This window comes from Chionomys nivalis, chromosome 25 (assembly GCF_950005125.1).
Source record: "Chionomys nivalis chromosome 25, mChiNiv1.1, whole genome shotgun sequence".
In the NCBI taxonomy this organism is placed as follows: Eukaryota; Metazoa; Chordata; class Mammalia; order Rodentia; family Cricetidae; genus Chionomys; species Chionomys nivalis.
The window spans coordinates 5,685,830-5,708,618 of NC_080110.1; the positions used below are offsets into that span (position 1 = coordinate 5,685,830).

Below are 22,789 nucleotides of genomic sequence, written 5' to 3' on the forward strand. Positions count from 1 at the left end.
ATGTGGGTGCTGGGAACTGAACCCAGGTCCTCTGGAAGAGCAGCCGTTCTCAGCTGCTGGGCCACCTCTCCAAGTTTGAGAACACTTAGTTTTGCCAATGCTCAATTAAAATTTTCAGGAGGGCTTATTAACTGAAACCATGAGAGGGAGAAAATACCAAGTTACCTGGGACAAAGCAACTTAAAGGCTAAAGGTTGATTTGGACCACAGTCCCACGCAGAGGGAATCTGAAGCAGCTGGAGATGCAAACTCATAGGCGTGCTCACACACACACTCCCCACCCCACCCCCCTCGCTTGCTCCCTCTACTTGCCAGTGCTAAGCTCTCTCCTACAAGCATGGCCATGGGACAACCTGACCTGACAATTACACAGTCAGAGTCTCTTCTCAGGAGATCCTGCACAGTATGCGGCCAACAACCAAACGTCACTACCATAAAGAGACTGGGGTCAAATGGGCACCGAGATCATGTGTCTTGGGATTTTATCATGGCGATGAACAATCAGGAAGTGCGATGCCACCAACCTTTCCTCTGGACACTGTGACAACTGGCAGGGAGCCCTGCTTTAAAGCTCATGGCTCTGTCCTGTGACCATTCCCTGGCTGGGGGGATGAGCCACAAGAATTGGCAGCATGCCTGACGACACACGCCTTTAATCTCAGCACTCAGGAGGCAGAGGCAGGTGAATCTTAGTAACTTTGTGGTTAGCTGAGCTACACATATCAAGTGCCAAGCAAGTCAGAGCGACATGGTGCAATCCCTCTCTCTCAGAGAAAGAGGAGTAGGGACAAGGGATAGCAGGGGCATGAAAGAGGAGGAGAAATGCTCAAGCACACGCTATTCAAAGATGTCATAACAATATGTAACACCTTATATGCTCAATTTTATAAATTAAAAAATAAATCCTCATTTTCAAGGGAAGAACTGTAAAGAACCACAATCCATTACACCAGACTGACAGCAGATGACTGCTAAGCTCCCATCACCCCCCAGTAGAAACACCTAATGATTTCAGCATGTGCCAGCAACTCTGCACTGAGAAATGGGGATAAACACACCTAATGATTTCAGCATGCACCAACAACTCTGCACTGAGAAATGGGGATAAACACACCTAATGATTTCAGCATGTGCCAGCAACTCTGCATTGAGAAATGGGGATGCACCAACAACTCTGCACTGAGAAATGGGCATGAAAAGCTTTCAGATGAGAATGACCAATACAAAGTTCTAGACAGGAGATAAACCCAGATTCTAATCCAGTATGTAACCCCAGTGTTCTTAAACTCAGGACAACTCTGTTTCTGACAAATACATACTGTAACAAAACCTATATAATTTAATTCACTTGACACATACATATTACATATAGAATTTGCATTTTTCACGTGCAAACAGACTATATATATTCATTATTTCCACGATGCTTTACACTTTTTCCTCTTTTAATGAAAGTTTATTACCCAGAAAATAAAGAGAAACAACTGACACAATCCTCTGCAAATTAACAACTGTAGAGCAAACCGAATGAAACTATCTCCAACCAGAAATATGAGTATTATTTTACCAAACTGCTACCTTTCCATTAGGAACAGTGCAACACACGCAAAATTTGATTGCAATTTGTCTTCTAAAACAATGATTTATGGAGAGTCACAGATATTCATTTGCTAAGTTTAATCACAATCATGGCAACAATTCAAATGTATGCAAAATAGCTTTCTGTCTAGTGAAAAAAAAATCTAATATACTTACCTCAATGTTTTAAACATTTAAAATTTTCAATTCATTTTTCTTTAGTGTATATGGTGGCCTTGCCTGAATGTGTGCCTGTGTTGGTTCCTGGAGTCCAGACTTCGACCCACTAGGGCAGGAGCTACAGATGGTGTGAGCCACCATGTGGGTGCTGAGAATCAACCCCAGGTCCTTGAGAGACAGGCTCTTAAGTACTAACCCATTTCTCTAGCCTCTACTTACCCATTTTTTATTTTGTTTTGTTGAGATTGGGTTTCTCTGTGCAGCCCTGGCTGTCCTGGAACTCACTCTGTAGACCAGGTTGGCCTTGAACTCACAGAAATCTATCTGCCTCTGCCTCCTAAGTGCTGGGAATAAAGGTGTGCTACCCGGCAACTTACTCCATTTTTAAAAGCTCAAAATGCCACTGGTTTGCTTTTAGTGGTAGTCATTATCACTGTAACCGTATGATACTCAGAAGCACGCGTAACGTACCTGCACAGGCTCCTGCTGTTTAAACACAGGACCAAGTTCAGGCAGAATTAATTTGACATACTCTTCTTTGGTGCACTCCTCAGCAATCAGTAAAACATTGGGCAAAACAAAAGGTACCATATCAGGGTTTACAAATTCTGAAGTCAAACAAGGCAAAACTCTCTGCACGGTGACACGCTGAAAGGAAAAATGAAAAATTCACAAAAACAAAAGTATTTCAGGACTTTAAAGTGACCATAAAGTTCATGGCTGAAACTGAAATATTTCTTTTATAGAAAAATAAGACTCTGTTGCTTGTTACGACAAAACAAACAGCACAGGCCCAGCATATCCCAGATAAAACAGGATACATGATCACAGCACCTTAGCACATCTCTAACCAGTGCTCACGGATGTGTTCTTCCCCTTGCTCCTGTCTCTCCTTAGGACTCCTGCCGCCTAGCTGAAGCATTACCCTGACTTTCTAACTGCTGCTCCACAGGGGGCAGCCGTGCCTGTTTAGTGTACCAGCCTGGGGGGAATGGCAGTATTTCTATTTTCTGTCCACTCTCCAAACCACCTCAGTAAAGGGGTAGACAGACAATGGCTGTGACTGGATAGCTCTGGACTTGTAGCTTTACAAACAATATCTTCGTTAGCATCCACGACTATTTTTGTTTCTGTCCGTCTCACTACACAATCTAGCTAGTCTAGAACTCAGGAGACCCGCGGCCCCGCCTCCCAGGTGCTACCAGGCCCGGCCCCTTCAGCATCTTTAACACTGTTTTGCATTCACCAACACCAGCGCACTCTTTAACGCTGGAGAGGCATGAGCTCCACCGCGGCTGTTCACGGACATCTTTTGGACACAATGTCCACCACTGGTCATCCTAATTTTGAAAGTCCTTTGATTGTTGCACAATAACTAAGCTTTGGCTTTAGTTTACAGTACATTACTGTCACATCTGTCCCTCGGGTAAAGCTGTTTTGCATCTTTGGAGGAGTGGTTTATTATAGTAAGTAACATGAAACAAAATCTCCTGACTACGTAAATAAACTGATAGCAAACCTTGGGCAGCTTTGGCAGAACCTTCGGCAATCCTTTGAAGAACTGGGATTTCTGAAGATTATCTCTTTGGAATAAGGTATCAAAATACTGAAGTGTGACTGCACCAACATCATCGAAGAAGGGAATCTACAAGTACACAAATCAGTTATCTTGATAACTATCCAGTTAAAATTACTCAAAACCAAAAATTACCACAACAAAGTGAAAACGTATTCAGAAACATTCGGCGATATTCTAAACAGTACATTTCTATTAAAAATGTAATTACATACATATATTATATACATTAAAATTCTAACTAGAAAACTCCAAATAAGAAATTAACTTTTCAAATTCAAATCACCAGCACTTATGAGTCAGCTGAGCACTAACATGATTTATAAAATACTGAGAATTTCAAGCAGCTTCAAAGTTGGGGCTGGAAAGATGGCTCAGCGGTGAAGAGCACGTGTTGCCTTCCTGAGTTAAACTGCCAGCATAAACATTGCGCAACTTTTGTGTTCATATACAGATACCTTCACATGGACACACACTAATTCACCACTAAAAATAAACAAAATGTCTAAAAATAAAATACCTCAGAAGCATGAGTCCTTGCTATCTAAGACAATGCTTTGACTTTTCTGGGCATTTAGAATGTCTGCCTCCCTAATGGTGACTTCCAGGATCTCTGTTCATTTGAAATCTTAATTTTCTTCACCAAATATACATTAGTAATTATTTAGCTATTTAATACTAAAAGCTGAAGTTTTAGTACATTCTATAAAACACAGCGCACATATGAGAATAAAATTATGCATTTTAAGTTTCTTCTATTTTAGTTTTTGTCCATCATCTGACGCAAACGCCTGGAGGCACTCACTTTTGTCATCTGATCCGCGTCAGGTCTCACAGTTGGGGTCACATTTAGCAAGAGTTTGACATGCTCACGAACTTCCTCAGGTATGCTTGTAAGTGAACTAGATCCTAAACGGCTCAGCTATTCAAAAGAACAAACACATATGAGTAGAAAACATTCAAAAGGCTACGGAACCCTTTCTACGCGTCAGTTAACTGCGCAAATACTATTCTTCCGACATAACTAAAATGTTTCCGTTTCTAAAGTAAACGGGCAGTATTTTAGGAAGTCTAGGAAAGGCTATGATGAAAGCTGTAATAACCAGCTTTTAGTAAGCTTTATACAAATCATTTTAACTGAATTAATTTTACACAAACTTGAAGTTCTCATTTCTATTAGGGAATTTCTGCAGTTGTGACTGCCTACAAAAGAATACACTTCAAGGCAGTCAACATTCCAGCGCATGGGAGAAAGACTCCTAAGACCTCGCCCCTTGCCCCTCACCAAGGAACTACTGGTAGCTGCTAGCTGCTGGGAAAGACAGGTCTGTCTAAGGATGTGGCCGACATGTCTGTAACATGCCAGTGGATGAGTGCACACTTTTGAGTTTAGCACAGACTAAACTTGATGGGTTATTAAAACCCAAAAAAGGAACATGGATTGGGAGGGCAGCTGGGAAGATGGGGTGGATTTTGGGAGATTTGGGGAAGGAAAGGGACAAATATGATCAAAATATATGCACATATAAAATCCTCTTCTTTTTTGCTATTGGAAGACAGGGTTTCTCTGTAACTCACTCTGTAGCCCAGGCTGGCCTCGAACTCACAGAGATCCACCCGTCTCTGCCTCTTGAGTGCTGGGATTAAAGGCATGCACCAATACTGCCTGGCTGAGATTCTTTAAAGATTTAATAAAGATATTTGTTTTCTTTTATTTCTTTTTTTTCGCTTTTCGAGACAGGGCTTTCTCTGCAGCTTTGGAGCATCTCCTGGAAGTAGCTCTTATAGACCAGGCTGGCAAGATACTTATTTTTAAGAGAAATTTTCTGTCTACATTAAAAAAAAAAAAGCCAAGGAGACATTTCAAACAAGGACTAGCAGGCAAATACCTGATCCAACTGTCTACTGAAGCTCTTATAAATGTCCTGCTTGTTGACTTCAAATATAGGTTTCCCTTTATTAAACACGGCATAGATAACAGCTCCTAGAGAATACATATCGCTGGCCGTCTCACAGCTCACGGAGAGGATGTACTCAGGAGCCAGGTATTCAGGGTTTGGAAGACACAGTGACGGTAAGTTTGGGTCCCACTCTTTACAAGGAAAGTTGGGCTGTAAGAAGACAGAAACAGGATGACAGGTTAGAACATTAAGTAACAGCAAACCACTACAGGCTATAGCTATCTTTAAATTTGCATTAACCCGGACAGGTATGGGTGGTGCACGCCTTTCCTCCCAGCACTCAGGAGGCAGAGGCAGGTGGATCTCTGTATGTTCAGGCCAGTCTGGTCTACACAATGAGTTCTAAGACAGCCAGGGTTATATAGAAGAGACCCTGTTTCAAAAAATAAAACAGCAAGAATTTGTATTGAGTCAAGCAAAATGAAAATGCTAAAATTCCCAAATCACCAAATCCAGAAAATGGGAGCAACGAACATCTGAGCTGTACTTGGTGCCCTAGCACAGTCTATGGAAGCAATCGATGCAGAGCGTGGCCTAAAGCAGCGTTTCTAAGTACGAACGGGCAGGTGTCCTGACTCACAGCAGCAGAAAGTGGAGCTCACATCCAGGGGGCACACTCAGCACACACCTAAACTCAGTGCTCCCGCAGCACACTGAGTTGTTGTAAGGATTAAACAGGTAATTCATGGAAGACCAGAAAATAAAGGGGGCACTAAACAGAATGTAATACGTGCGTGTCAAAGAACAAATTCAGCCAATTTTTAAAATTAATAAAATCCCTAATAAATGTCAGCACACTGATCCCTAAGGAAGACCCCGCATTCTCACAGCAGGCACGCGGTGTTAAAGTCACAACATCAGTTTGTACATCTGGATTCCGAAGAAAGAAATTCCTATTTAACTAAGCTGACCCTTTGCTCAAGACATCTACAGAATCAATCATCTGGAGAACATTCTCGGGCACAACCTAAACTAGGAGGTTTCTCGTTAGACAGTGAGATGTACCAGTCAGTACACCATCGCCGCGTCTCACACTTTAGCAGGCTATGTGACATTTTCTAGTCCACTGTGGATACGATCATAGAGTTCCACGATTTAAAAAAATCCAAACATTAACACTTAGTTATTACCTCCTGTTCAGAAGGATTGCTTGAAGATATACAAAAATCAAAACCCATTATTTTCCAGGCTCCACTTTTATTCAGAATTATATTTTCAGGAGTTACATTTCCATGAACCATTTTCACACTGCTATGCAAAAATGACAATCCTTCAGAAACCTGGAAGTGAAAAAAAACTCCTGAAATGACTTCTTATATTGAACACAATACCTGTTGTTTCTCTTAGTCAGCGAGCAATCAAACTAGTGAGGGAAATCCTGCAACGAAACTGAAATACAACTCTATAAAGAAGTTCCTCTCTTAGCTGGGGGTGGGGCACACACCTTTAGTCCCAGCACCCTGGGAGACTGTGTAAGGCCAGCATTTATAACTGTCCCCAGAAGCCATAGGTAATTCAATGAAAATTCCACTGCCAGTGGTAGGGTACTCTCCTTTGAGCTGCTGGTCAAAGAAGCCCCCCAAAATATAAGTAACTGCCACTGTTGACTGCCCACCAGAACTAGGTGGTAAGACTTTACTGCAGAAGGTAACACACGTTTGACCTCCAGACATAGAGAAATCAAAGCTGGTACCACACTGGAAGCATCTGACCTGCTGACTGCGCACCAACGTTCCCAAAAGTGCCACGCAAGGCGCTGGGGAAACAAGCATTAGTGGCCGCGGCTGTGGACCACACCCTGGAGGGTCAATGTGCACTGGTGCGGCAGGGACAGGTCTACTATGGGGGACCAGAATGGAGCCGGCTCCACAGGGAGAAACTCACTTACATGCTGTAAATCTGCTCAAAAGCCTATGGCTGGTGAGGTTGTAGTCCCTAGTAGGGAGGACAAAGCTGTTTTGCTAAACAGACATGAAGAACCTGTCAAACTGCCTTCTAAAGTACTTTGTGTCCACTGCTGAATACATCTGTCACCTTCAGTTGGAAGGTTCTCTACAGTTGGCAGTGTTGGCTACAGAGACTCACAGCCGCTAGGATTACCTGCACAAGACTGGACCTGTCTGCATTCACCATAGGGTGAACAGGGACTTCCCCAATCTCCCCTGCCGATTACAGGCAGTTTAATGACGGCTGAGAGTGCGAGAAACATTTTCTTCATTGACGTGGCCATTGGTAAGGTCCCCGGCTTCTGTAAGTGACCCTAATTAAACTCACTGGATCACTAAAGAACTACTTTAAAGCAGAAGAAAGACTAGTTAAAAAGATGAGCAAAGGACTGGAGAGATGACTCAGCAGTTAAGAGCAATGGAGGCCCTGGATTCAATTCTCAGCACCCACATGGCGGCTCTCAACCATCTGTAACTCTGGCTCCAGGGGATCTGATGCCCTCCTCTGGGCTTCTGTGGGTGTTAACACAAACAGGAGGATCAGCAGCAGAGAGACAGAGAGTCCTGGGAGAACAGGATCAAAGCACACTACTAAATGCATAAAAGCTGCATACCTGAAGCAAACCATACTTCGTTTCTACATCATAAAGTTTATAATCCTTAATGTCTGGAGATATTGAAGGCGGTAGATTTTCCCAGTTACCAAGAACATTGGCTAAACTGGCAAAAACTGGTTCTGTACAAAATGCCAAGCAATCCCTGTTTCAAAAAAGAAGAGGAGTTACTATCATTTTTATACATTATAAAAATTACATACATATGAAATAGTAGATAATCTATCAAATATCAGTAAGAGATTATGGTTTATAAGCCAGCATGATTACAACACCCTCGGCCAATGAAGTCACATCTACACACAGATCACACTGGACACACTGTTCATCTTTTAAACCAAGCACTGTTTACAGTCTGTGTACAGTTTACATTCAAAAGTCAGAGGAGATAAATATCTCAATTTTGTTTGTAAATGATTGACTGAAAACCAAAAAAAAAAAAAAGACTCAAAAACTGTTTCATGAAACCTATTCTACACTTATCTATAAAGCTGTAATTTTCAGAATAAGCTCAGAAAAAGCGGCAGCTTCCTCACATATGCCACAGGAGCAAGTCGGGGAGACAGGTACCCGTCTGTCTTCAATCAAACAGCTTCGTTTGATCTATTCTGCACATCATTTTGAAAGGATTCAACAGTTTTTAAGTTTTAATTACTGTTTTCTTGACTTATAAGATTTAATGTTCACACAACGTTTCCACGGATACCAACAGTCTGTTGCCATGTAAGAAAATGTTACCTAAGATACCAACAGTCTATATGGCCATATCAGATAATGTTACCATGGATACCAATGACTATATGTGGCCATGTCAGACAGTGTTATCATGGACACCAACAGTCTGTGCCCATGTCAGACAATGTTACCATGGTTACCAATGACTGTCTGTGCCCATGTCAGACAATGTTACCATGGTTACCAATGACTGTATGTGCCCATGTCAGACAGTGTTACCATGGACACCAACAGTCTGTACCCATGTCAGACAATGTTACCATGGTTACCAACGACTGTATGTGGTCATGTCAGACAATGTTACCATGGATACCAACAGTCTGTGTCTATGACAATGATCGCCTCAAGCTTGGAAGACAGTTAAGATCTTGCCCTAAGTCCTGGCCTTCCTGTTTCTTGTCTTGGTGATGCTACACACCATCTGAGTCTCACTTTGTCCATTTGTAACACAGTGCTAAGAGATGCCCCCTAGAGGGTTCTGGAAACAACCACATGAGATAATCATGCAAAACACAAGGCAGAGCACCACTGTCTGGTGTGCACACTCAACAAATACAGCACTGCCATCGTCATAATCCCCAGGCCCAGCATTTTAGGCCTTTGTCTATGGGCTTAGCAATGAGAACCTGCAAAGTGCCAAGGCTGAATCCGGCCTCCGTTCCCAGATGCCAGCTACTTAACAGCAGCTATGCACTCTTGTCTCACATGTCTGCAAGGTACTGCTTACCTTCTTCTGCCCTGAACCTAAGAAATGCGGACTCGAAACCCATCATCTTACCCTTAATACTAGATTTAAAAGGAAGTTATTTTTCTAGTCCTTAAACTTGTCCCTCCTCCTATCATCAATGCTTACTGCAATTTTTCATAAGTAATCTCTGAATTGTGTCTCTTCCTGAAGACAAATAAATTCCTAACTTTGAGGCCAGCAAGACAGTTCAACAGGTGGAACGTGTCATGCAAGTTCCCTATTTCACTTCGACCCAAGTTCAATTCCTAGAACTCACATAATGGTGGAAGGAGAGAACTGATTTCACAAAATTGCCCTCTGACCCCCACACACATGCATGAATGCACACACACACACACAGGCACGTATACACCTGCACCATAACACGTGTGCCCACATACAAACATCACATACACCCAAGTTAATACAAGAAAGTTTAAGCTCCTAATTCTAGAATGTCTACATCACCGTATGAGCAGCTATGGGGAGGAGGACAGTAAAGCATACTGCCCCTCTTGCCTCGACAAACTTCAAACGTATTACGAGATAAGACAAACTGATGAAATCCATCTAACAAAGACATTTCTATAATAAGAGATGTGAGCATGCTTCTTGGTAGGCACCACATAGTACAGTACACAGAGCGCGCACAGGCTCGGAACCAAGCTGCTAACTCCCAGGTCTGTATCCAAGACAGATTTAAACAGTTTTCCAACCCTCTGCTCTGTACAATGACGAAGCTCACATGAAGTAAGGGATACAGAGCATCTAGCACAGTCGTACACACAGTAAATGTCTGTGCCGCTGTTTGGGTAGAGAGAGTTCCTGAGGATTTCCAACGAGGAACCTTCAGAAACATCACATATGAAATCAACAATAGCAAAACTGCCCCAGCTGAAGGGAGCTGGGAAGCTTGGCACCCTCCACTGGCCTACTCCTGCCTTATCCTTAACATCCTAAAGGGCACAGACCACAAGGAGCTGACAATTTATAAGACCTAAATTAAGACGGAACAATGGGCTAAGGAGAGGAGAAACAAGTTTGAATAACTGATTATGAATAATGTAGAAAAAATTGCAAAGCTAGGGTATCTAAAAGATTGGTCCAGTCAAGATGCCTATATCTTATTTTCTGATTATCTCAGCAATATTTCCCAAGCTTATCTTAAGTAAAATGGATGCTAAAACAACTGAGGGCCACAGACGGACACACTGGGCATAACGTCTACAACAGCACTTGACACAGATGGAAAAGTGATCACCAAAGAATTAACGAAAAGGAGATGGGAAATTCTAGCCAAATGGCAAACCATCTCCTTTCAGGCAGTGACTGCTGCAGGCACTTACAGAGCCGTGACAACATGAAAGGTGCCGACACCTCCGTCAGACACACGCAGAGGCTGCACAGAGGACCAGGCTCTGTTCCCAGCACCACACAGTGACACACAGCCAACATTAACTCCACTTCAAGGGTGACACCACCTCTGGCTTCTGCTGGCTGCACGCACACAAACTCACAGGCAAACACACATACATATGAAAATAAATAGACACATGCATGCACAATAATATCAGCTTTAGGGTTATAAATGATCCATAAGATCTCAACACATTTCAAGAAATTTTGTTGATATTTGAAATAGAACAAACAGTTATTGTTAACTATTTATTCAGGACATATCCTGTAGGAATTTTCAAAATTTACCTTGACTCTTCTAAGGGATGCTGGACAGTAAGTAGTCGAGGGTGGCGTAGCCGGGTGAGCTGCTGGACTCCTCGTTTTAAAGAATCGATGATTTGATCCTTTTCAAATTTTTGATATTTGTCAATCAGCTTTTTATCAAAAACAAAAACAGCCACTTCCTAATTAAAAAAAATTAAGTAGCCAATTTTATTTAGGAAATATATAAAAGCAGTAAAATCATATCTACATGCCCTAATAGTCTATAAACAAATAACTAATGCCATGGAAATGTAAGCAATATTGTAATAATATAACCATCCAAAAGCTAAGTAAACAAAGACAGAAAAATCTAAATATATTTACAAGTATAAGACCCCAGGTCCTTACATAAGGAGAACATAGGAAAATCCCCACCTTGAAATTGTGTTATAAGATACGCACACCAACTGTGTACCACTCATTTCCTCTACATAGTACTCTTAAACAAAAACATAAATGTTTTAAAGTTCCTAAAAATTCAAATTACTGTTCATAATAACTTTGCAGTATTAGATTTATGAAAGAGTCTCCTATAACCCAGGCTATTCAGCTTAAGGAGGCCTCCACTTGAAGGGTGCTAGAACTACACCCCACACCACCACATCAGCCATGCAACATCAGGGAGAATTATCTACCCAAAACCCCATTTGTGGGGAGCTTTCACTGGTGAGTGACCTATCTTCCTTCCCTCCTTGTCTATGGCGGTCACTGACAGTCACCAGCTCACTGGTCTCCAGGTCACTGGTGAGTGACCTATCCTCCTCTCTGTCTCTATGGCAGTCACTGACGGTCACCAGCTCACTGGTCACCAGCTCACTTGAGTGACCTATCCTTCTCTCCCTGTCTCTATAGCAGTCACTGACGGTCACCAGCTCACTGGTCACCAGCTCACTTGAGTGACCTATCCTTCTCTCCCTGTCTCTATAGCAGTCACTGACGGTCACCAGCTCACTGGTCACCAGCTCACTTGAGTGACCTATCCTACTCCCTGTCTCTATAGCAGTCACTGACGGTCACCAGCTCAGAAGCTGTTTCCTCACTTCTCCAGAACTACTAACAGCTTTTTCATTTTTCGGCTACACACACCCACACACACACACACACACACCACTAAAGCCTACATCCTCTTTGCCATATTCTTATTTTTCTCAGGCACACAAGGAAAACTGTTCTATATTTACACTATCTTTCGGTGCCATCAACAGGTGACAGGCACTCAGAAAGCTGAGAGCAAACTGGCACAGAACAGCAGGTGTCTGCCAAGACTCTCTGAACAAAGATTTTGAGTAAGTCTTTAAAGTCCCTGAAAAGCCTCACATTAAATTGCCTGTGTGCCTCCCAACCCACTCGTTTGTCTCTTCTAATTATTTTCTGGGTTTTTTGGTTTTTGCTTAGATATGAGGATTACTGCTTTTACAAGTTAGTCTGAAAACCTTCTTTATCTCAAGACTTCACTGAAACATTCCAAATCAATAGTTTTCTCAAATGTAAGTTGGATGCTCTGCAAACGCAGAGAAGTAGATTAAGGACTTGAGGGAATGAAGACCTTAAAGAGTTGACACAGAGAGAAATGACAACCTAGGAACTCCAAGCACTTGGAAATCGTGACATGTACCATCATAAAAGAGGACACAGAACTCAATGTTTATACAAATTCAGACCAGAGTCTTGAGAAAATTTCCCTCCAAACAACCAGCTGCCATTGAAGAAGCTTTCAAAGAGGAAAGGGGAAGATTTGATCACTGAAGAACAAATAAACTATAGGAAGAAATGACCACAATTCCTGACAACTATAGACATTCAATTCTGGGCACTTTGGCATACCACTGACTAACACCAACATCTACACTGTTTCTTTTCTACTCTAAGTACCCATTTTCTGCTAATACCCATCTGATCAATGCAATACACCTGATCAATGATCTGCAAGTTCATGATCAATAGCATCTGTGAAAAATACAGATACGCCTTATCTTGTCAGTTCAGTAGGGGACATTAATTCATTAGGACTGTGTAAATTGTTACAACAGAAATCTAATGCCACTCAATGTCAGAGACATTTAACACCCGAAAACGTAACTACCAGTGGCTAAGGGTCCGATTTCCAGGGCCAGTAAGATGGCTCTGTGGTTAAGGACACCTGTCTCCAAACCTCTCAATCTCGAGCCCGATCTTCCAAGAGTGGAAGAACAGAACTGTCACATGTCCTCTGACCTGCACTGTATGCCAGGACAAGTGTGCCCACACTCACTGTCCGTCATCCCTCCCTTAAGCAAATAGAACTTTTTAAAAATGTTTTTAAAGAATCCAATTCCTTGAAGCATCCAAGTCCAAACTGGAAGAGCACTTTTGCCATTTCTTACACTGACCTTGAACTCAAACCCCAGTTCTTGTTGTTTTCAAACCACAGCGCTACAAAAGGAAGTCAGGTAAGGAATAAACTTAGGCAACAAGCCCTCTAGCTAAAGTTGCAGGCATCAGTCTACCAAAGGCTGAACAAATAAAGGGTTTCTCATGTCACCTGATTAATTACAGAAACAGGCAACATTTGCAGCCATGTGCCAAGTACTGGGCTAAATCCTTCTTGGGGAGTATCCAACTCTTCACATCGGACATTATTTCATAGTCACCCTATTAAAAAAAATGACACTGGAGAATGAATGTTGTGCAAGAACACAACAACAAAGACGAAGAGTCAAAATTCAGTATCTGGTCTTTAGCTCTAGAGCAAATACACCATCCTGTCTGCTCAGAAACGGCACAGGACAAACAAGGAGACTTTCCAATGGATACCCCTGTGGTAGGCATCAATGAAGCTGAGCGACAGCTTTACCTTTATGTACAGGCTGCATAACCCTTACCCAAAGACCACTGTTTAGAACCAGGGTTGTTCCTGAGAGACACAGGTTTACAAATGCATGAACTCTCTTGCGGATGGGATAGATACTGTTGCACATGCACTTCACACACAGCCTGAAGATAATTCTTTAAACAGTATTTAAAGGCTTGTATTTTGAATGCAACCTGCTACATGAAATCAGGTGTAGAATTTTCTACTTAACACATGCCACTCAAACTGTTAGAGGTGGAGCATGGTGAGTGTAGACTTTAGGTGAGGGGCGCTCACACTGTATATACACATCTTACCTCTTGGACTATTAAGAAGTATAGCACAAGCAGAAGGGAAAAGTCTCATATGCTACTAATTAAATCTAAAAACAAGTGACCCTGAAGTCCAGGTTCCCACCTCACTGTTCACTTGCATTTATTTTAGTAAGTGCTTCTACGACACCTTCTGTAAACGTATCTAATTTGAATGTGTTTTCGCAGTATCTTTTAAAAACGATCACATGGGATGATGGCTTTGGCACTCTTGCCATTTCACTGCTCTTAAAGAGGAACGCTTTTCACAGTTCATGAGGAAAGAGAACAGCTCTATCTGAGGATCCTAGATGAGCCGCTCTAGGTAAAAGATCACAGATTCCTCCTCCCTAGACCGCAAGACTTATCAACTATATTTAAAACTTTCAGTCAGTTAGTTACAATTAATTTATTTCAACAAAATTGTATTGTTAACCGCTTCAAGCCTCTTGACGACTCTGTACATTAAAACTCTGCACTTTTAAATGCTTAGAGTATATCAATGTCATCTTCAGCTCATATTTTTATTATTTTCTGTCACATTGAGCAACCCTAACTTGAAGATCTGAAACCTAAAATGTTCCTAAACTTCCTTCTTCCACTGCCCTAATACAGGCTTCCAGCAGAAAGTGCAGCCCAGGTTAAAGGTGTGCCCTCCCCCTCAAGATCTGAATCAAAGGAAGCTGACTTCCGGCCTTGAGGTCTGGACCACAGGTGTGCCCTTCACTTTGGATTACAGTTCGTTCCAGCGATAGGCAAGTGGACAACTAAGAACATCGGAAAGGCTGTAAGTCAATAGTGTTCTCCAGACACAACAGGACCTCGCACATGTGAACTCAGACCCACTGTGACAGCGTGCACAAGACCTACGCAAACACCAGACAAACAAAGTCACAGCAGAAGGAGCAGGAAGTGGGCATCAAACCCTGCCACTAGCTGAGGAGCCAGTGGCACGGAAAGCTGCAGGCAGGTGGGCCAGTTTCCTGTAAGTGTGACTCCTGGGAGGTCAGCCTCATGCCCAGAGCAGCTGGGAAACTGGGCTGAATGGAGAAAGAAAAAGAATCTCAAAGTTGGGAGGGAAGAAATGGAAGGGGGGAGAGGATCGCTATGGGAGGAATTGAGGGAATAAATATATTCAAAATGTATTGTATGAAGTTCTCATAGACTAAAAACATCTTTTTAAAATACTATTTTCTTACTAACCTAACTTTAAATTAAAAAAGACTATAAAAATTATTTAAAAAATGATCAAGTGTGGTAACATACTATAATACTAGCACCCCAGAAGTTGAGGCAGGAGAACCTGATTTATAATTTTAAAGTTAGTTGCTTACTGTAAAGATGAAATCTGCCAAAAACAAAATAGTTCAAGGAATAAACCTAAATTATATAGGAAAGTGTGCAACTGTCTCAGAGCAAGCAGAGATGTTTGCTCAAACTCAAATGATTTCCCCACCCACCCAGAGTTTTCAAAAACAGGCTTTCTCTATAACAATCCTGGCTATCCTGGAACTTGCTGTTGAACAGGCTAGCCTTGAACTCATGGAGATCCACCTGCCTCTGCCTCGTTGAAAGTATGCAGAGGTGGAGTGAAAGATGTCTCAGTGGATAAGGCATGTGCTGCCAAGACTGAAAACCTAAGTCCTACATGGTAAAAAGAGAAAGCCATTCCCTCAAGCTTCCCTGACTTTTACACACACACACACACACACACACACACAGTCTGTCTCTCTCTGAATATAATTTTTAAACTGTTAAGTAGAAGTTAGATATATAAATAAAACAAAAACTGTCTCATGTTTTAATTACTTAAATTGGAAGCCTTGAAAGTTATAACAACCCTAACACATGAAGCAATAGTACACCAGTTTTAAAGTTATAATAACCCTAACACATGAAGCAATAGTACACCAATTTTAAAGTTATAATAACCCTAACACATGAAGCAATAGTACACCAATTTTAAAGGACGTATGCGTATGGTAAACTTTTCTCATTTATACAATTTGGTCCAAAAACTCTCATTCTTAATTATCGTTTTTTTTTTAAAGTATAGTTCAAAAATCAGAAAGCCAATGAAATAAAAAGTAACTGTTCCATAAAACCTCTCAAATATTCAAATATTCTCTTTAGAGTATGCAACATGTTTGAAAAGAATACGCATGTCCAGATAATCATTTTAACGCTAAACATGAAACTCTAGAGACTCAGTTACGGAACTATGCAGAATCTCAAAGAGATAAACCCTATGATGAAAGTTTAGGAGGGAAGAAAGAAATACTTCACTGAATTTTCAAAACCTAGATACTCCACCCAAATATCTGAAACTGCGAAAAGTAACTGTGACAAGACTGGCAGGGATGTAGAGGAGCTAAAAGCTGGTCAAAGTCTGTGCGGATCCAACCCTGAAAAAGCTGGAGCAGAACATACAGAGTACTGTAGGGTTCCACAGAAATGACAGGCACACCGGTGGTGGTTTGAAAGAAAATGGCCCCCAAAAGGAGTGTCACTATTAGGAGGTGTGGCCTTTTTGGAGTGTGATCTTGTTGGAAGAAGTGTGTCACTGTGGACACAGACTTTTAAGGTATCATACGTGCTCAAGCCACACCAAGTGTCTCAGTTCACTTCCTGTTGCCTTTGGATCAGGTTGTAAGAACTCTCAGCTCCTTCTCTAAGACCATGTCTGCCTACATGTTGCCTTGTTTCCTGCCATGACGATAATGGACTGAATCTCTGAACTTTAAGTGAGCCACCCCAATTAAATGCTTTCCTTTATAGTTGTCATGATCATGGTCTCTCCACAGCAACAGAAACTCCAACTAAGTCAACATCCAAGAACAATCCAACCATTCCTAGGTACAGAAAAACTGCCAAGCCCCATATGACAGCATACACCAATAATCCCAGCACTCGGAAGGCTGAGGGAGAAGTAGTACGGGTTGACGACCATGGGGTCACAAGAACCAAAGAAAAAGAATTCAAAACTGTATCTTTGTTTTAGTTTTTATTTGTTTTATTGGTCTTTTGCTTGTTCTGTTCTGATTTTCGTGGGGTTTGTTGCTGTTGTTAAGACAGAGAACATAAGTTGGGTGGGCAGAAGGATCTGGGTTGAGGGGGGGATATGATCAAAACGTAGTATATGAAAAACATTAACTAAAAAAGAACAAAAACTTTGCCCACAAGCACCCCAGGTTTATCCAGCTACTTCCCACTCCCCACAGCAATACATTAAGGAGAGAAGCTAGCTCACACTTTCAGTCAACAGCCGACGACAGGCTATGGCCAGCATTTGTGCCTGACTCTCCTGCTCTATGAGCAACAGTATAAACTTCTACATTACCTACCACGGTGTTTTAACATGTGGACCTCTGACATCAGCACCAGCCACTAAAACTCTCTGATCAGGCATAAAGACACTAATTTACCTCCAGGGCTTTAACAAGAATGCGTTCTGTGTGGCGTGGAATTTCACCTATTCATAGTCAGTGCGGAACAACATGTTAGTCACCAAGCACATGACCATGCCCCTAAATTATACGGACTAACAGTATCAAAGTTGTCACAGTTTATTAATAACACATTGTGATATTCCTACAATGAACAAGTCAGTATTTCTTAGTCATTCAGCAATGTATGGCTGAAAATGACAACAGACACAATCTCTACTAATGCAACAGCAGGCTATCCCTTCGCAGCGGCAAGCACTCCCCCAGCCCGCATTGGTAACCACTCACTCTTTAGACAGACCTGGCTGAACGAGAAGACAAGGTTCAAAACTGACAATTTAAATCAACCATCATTCAAGACAAAGATCAACTTTGGATCGCAAAAGATTTCCAACCAAATGGCAATAAAAACAGGAAAATCATATTTCTACAGAATTTTAAACCTGGATTTTTCTTTTGTTTTTCCAAGCAGGGTTTCTGTGTCTAGAGCCCTGGTTGACCTGGAACTTGCTTAGTAGACCAGGCTGGCCTCATATTCAGAGATCCGCCTGCCTCTGCCTCTTGAGTCCTGGGATTAAAGGCGTGCGCCACCACTGCCGGCTAAACCTGGATATTTCTAACCTTGACAATCCCAACAGAAATGCTAACAAACTGAAGCACTAACTGGCTACTGAGATGCGGGTGAAGACACTCGCCAACCCCAGGCCCACACGGCAGAAGGAAAGAGCCATCAAATCCAAGCTGTCCTCCACCACAGACACACAACTGTACATGTGGGGGAAAAAAAATCTCAAATTTTTAACACAAGCTGGAGAGATGGCTCAGTGTTTGACAGCACATTTGCTTGCTCTTCCAGAGGACCCTAATCCGGTTCCAGCACCCACACAAGGTGGCTCACAAGCACTTGTAACTCCAGCTCCAGAGGATCTGTTGCCTGTGGCCTCTAAAGGACTATGCATTCACGTGCACAGCCCCCACTCCCCAAGTACATTTAATCAATTAGTTAATTAATTAATCAGCCGTTACATTTCTTAAGCCAATTTTTTCAATTTAACTCATTCAACTCCACTAAAAATAGTTAATTTGGAAAAGTTTTAAAAACAATAAAATAAATATACCAAAATATACAACTTACTATATCCCACAACTGTACCTCTCTGGTGGTGATAAAAGCTATCAGGTTTAATAATACACCAAAATAAACAAATATGAATAAACAAAATAAATAAAAATCAGAGAAACCTATTTTTTATAATTCTATAGGCTAAAAGAGCAAACAGCAGCAATTGTGTTGAGGTACAATTCACTGGTGAAGTCCTTGCCAGGCCCCTCTGAGACCCATGTTCAATTCTCTAGTGCTATTATACAACAAAAGTACTAAATAAGGCAGACTTAATGCTGGCAAAAATTTAACAGGCTATTTTGCCAGTAACTATTGACAAATATTAAAACAAAATCTACAGACTGAGAATTTTTATCCTAAAATATATACGCCACTGAATATTACCAGCTAATATGCTAACATGACATTTTTATTACTCAAACAGATATAAACTGCAAGATGATATGTCAAACGATCACTCTGCAGCCAGGAGATACAGTAGGTATTTAAAAGCATTTGCTTTCATCTCATAAACAAAGTGAGACCTACAGTGTCCATTAAAGGGCTGGAACAATGGTTCCGGGTTTGCACAGTGCTTGCTGTGCAAACATGAGGATCTACGTCTACAGTCCCAGCACCCACAGAAACGTGTGCCCACCAGGAGACAAGTGGACTGGTGCCCAAAGATTACTGGGCAGCCAGTCTAGACAATCGTGAGCACCGTGTTTGTGGAGAATGACTGAGGTAGACATCCCAATGTCGACCTTCAGCTTCAACACACACACTCACCCAAAACTAGACATGCCAAACCCACACACAAAGAATTTATTCAAAAACACTGGCACTTACTCGTATAGTCCCCACGTGGTGAATAGAGACAGAACACTCGAGTTCAAGGGCAACCATAACTACACAGTTGGAGTATGAGGACAGCCTGAGCTAACTGTGTCTCAGGGAAATAAATCCACTAAAGAACTTTTGGACCTTCTTACTAGAAAAGCGAATTCACTCTGTAGTATCTGGCATGATTACTTTTCCAAGTTACATTAGTGACTAACCTGCTTTGTCGACTTCTTAGTGCCATGAAAAATCTTCCATGCCAGCCCATTGCCGCCACTGGCAATGTGCCGACCAACATCAAATTCCCTAGTGACAGGGTTCCCCATGACAGCACTTGTGACATCCGCTGTTACTTTTGTAACCGTGCTCTTCAGTTTATTCAGCATGGACTCCATGGCTGCAGTACTTGGTGGTTCAAGTTACCTAGAAACACAAAAGGATATGGAAAAACTGAATGGTTTTTACTTGACTTGGCCACACATTCATAGTAAGTTTTAAAAATGTACCCCTCCCCCAAAAGACTAAAATAATACCAAATCAAAGTTGATTTTTTTTTTATCTTCAGAAAAATGTAACCATGAGTAGAAATTTTAGTCCCGAACACACTCATCATAGTAAAAACAAAATAAAAGCTTAAAGGACACAATGTCTTATTCAGCAACAAACCCTAACTTTTATATTCTCACACACACACACACACACACACACACACACACACACACACACACACACACCACTACTGAAGTTAATGTCACTACTGCACCCTGAAATGACCTAAGAACATTCTCTAAAAGAAGCACAGTGCTTGTTACAGTGATGAGTAGCCAGAGACCCAGTTACCCATAACACTGAGTCAGGAGGACCCTTTAGTCTACAAGTTCAAAAATCAACTTGAGCAGCAGTATTAGTTGGAAATCATCTTACAAAACAAACAAACAAACAAAAAACATCCGTGTCTGCGGCTCATACCTATAAAACACGTTCTTGGAAGGCTAGGGTAGGAGAGCCACTGAAAGTGGAAGCCATTGTGGCCTCCAGGGAGACGTCTCGGAAAAGGAGGAGGAGAGCAACGATAAGGAGCAGGAACAGCAAAACGTTGAAAGCAGCGGGGAAAATTAAAACAGAAAAGAAATGTACAAAAGCTAGGGAGATGGGTGAGTGGGTAAACCAAGAACTCATATGCGGGACAGCTACACCAGAGCAGGCACCCCTACTTCCAGCACCCCCTACCGGAGAGACACAGACAGGAGGATACCCAGGAGCTCTGTCTGGGCCAGCTAACTTGGCACATTGTGAACAGAGACTAGAACAAGCAACTGAGGCTCCTTTGACCACCACAGGCAGTCCATGGCTGGCCTTCTCACTTTCTCTGACCACCACAGGCAGTCCATGGCTGGCCTTCTCACTCTCTCCATAACCCTCACACCTCCTCCCTCCCTCTTTCTTGCAAGCCACACACAAACAGATAGCATGAGCTCATAAAATGTGCTTAAAAATTGATGAGGATTTGATATAATTTGGGTTTTTGATGATCATTTATTAGTAATTGTTTAGTAAACAATCATCAGTAACTTTTTGCTAATGATTAGCAATTGTTATGTTTAACTCTTCTCATTTAAAGATGGTATCTGCTGTCTATGGTAATTCTCTTCAGAATGGAGCACCCCTGTGTCTATAGTTAGAGGAAAACTGTTCAGAATCCATGGGGCCTAGACATTTCAGAATAGAGGTTTCTAACCTAAAGTCAGAGAAAGAATTCAGAGAAACCCAGACATGATGGTGAATGCCTTTATTCCCAGAAGTTGAGAGGCAGAGGAAGGTGGACCTCTATGAGTCTGAGCCAGCCTGGTCTACACTGAGACCTTGAGGGCAGCCAGAGCTATACAGAGACCCTGTCCTAAAGAGAAAAAGATAAAGGAAAAGGAATTCAGAGACAATTGGAGGCTTCCTGGGGCCCCACATTAGATTCTGTTCATTTAAGCATTGAGAGAGTCCTCAGCATAGCTTTTTAAAGCTTTTTAAAAACTGCTTCAAATTCAGTTTCCTTTCTAGCCCTGTATTTTATTCTGTATATCACTATCACTCTATCAGCTGATGATAATGAAGAAAGAACAAAGAATGAATCTGCCCTCTTAATTTCCAGCACCAAACAGACAGCATGGACCTGTGATGGCCAAATATATGAAAAATATTTCAAAAAACAGTATGTAGGTCCTTTTCAAATCTCATCAAACTATTCAAGGTCCCAAGGAATTCCATAAACCACAGAAAAGGACAAACACAAAGAAAAAACATCCCTAAAACTATCACACTGAGTAACTCAAAACAAGGGAATAAGTCTTAAAAGAGTCACTCACAGACAGAACAGAGACAGCATATGTCTCAGCCGGCACACCACGTACCCTGGATTTACGGGAATAACAGGATGAGGCCTGTCAAGTACTGACATAGTCTGCTGGGGCTACAGAGATGGCTCGGATGGCTACAGCTCCTCCAGAGGACCTGGTCAGTATCCAGCACCCACCCGGTGGCTCACATACATCCTTAACTCCAGTTCCAGGAGACCCAACAATCTCTTCTGAATCTGTGGCCACCAGTCAGGCTTATGGTGTGCATACACACATTTAGGCAAAACACTCACATAAAACAAAATAAATCTTATTTAAAAGAAAAAAGTAATAGCCACAAGCTACGTAGGTTAGGAGAAAAATTGATTTTTGATTTTTCAAAAATCAAAGTGAAATAAAGATATCAAGGAAAAATAAATTTTAAATTGTAATGAAGAGGTAGCAATATCAAACTACTTAAAAAGGAAGTTTCAACAATAAGCTGCTTAGAGAAAAATACACTAAAGATACAAAGGTGTGTGAAAATTTAACAAAACAGCATATACTAATACAGGCACAACAGATTGAAAAACAAATAGGATACTTTATAATAACAAAGCAACCAATTAATCATCTATTTATAATAACAAAGCAATCAATTCATTGTTTCTAGATACCCAACAAGCCACCTTTGAAACAGATGCAGCAAAACAGACAGAAGTAAAAGAAAACACCACCAATTCTGTTGGAGACATCAAGAGTTCTTAAGCCTGGCCTTGAGGCACAGGCTGTAAGCTCAGCTACCCAGAAGGCTACGGGAGAGGAGCACACGATCAAGGCTAGCCTGGTGAACTTAGTGGGAATCTACCTCAAATACAGCCCCAAAGCAAAATG

The 22,789-nt window shown here is 41.7% G+C and overlaps 1 protein-coding gene across 6 annotated transcripts in view; it reads right to left on the reverse strand.

The window, feature by feature from the left end:
• The window catches only part of Scyl2 (SCY1 like pseudokinase 2), a 46,858-nt gene that overhangs the window by 17,481 nt on the left and 6,588 nt on the right, over positions 1–22,789 (reverse strand). For all 6 annotated transcript variants that reach the window (XM_057757891.1, XM_057757892.1, XM_057757889.1 and 3 more), the window contains exons 2-9: positions 19,787–19,991; positions 11,022–11,179; positions 7,856–8,000; positions 6,426–6,575; positions 5,224–5,445; positions 4,140–4,256; positions 3,278–3,403; positions 2,230–2,406 (exon numbers count right to left, since the gene is read on the reverse strand). In XM_057757891.1, the coding sequence (XP_057613874.1) occupies positions 2,230–2,406; positions 3,278–3,403; positions 4,140–4,256; positions 5,224–5,445; positions 6,426–6,575; positions 7,856–8,000; positions 11,022–11,179; positions 19,787–19,963 (1,272 nt within the window). In that variant the 5' untranslated portion in view covers positions 19,964–19,991. The remainder of the gene's footprint in view (positions 1–2,229; positions 2,407–3,277; positions 3,404–4,139; positions 4,257–5,223; positions 5,446–6,425; positions 6,576–7,855; positions 8,001–11,021; positions 11,180–19,786; positions 19,992–22,789) is intronic.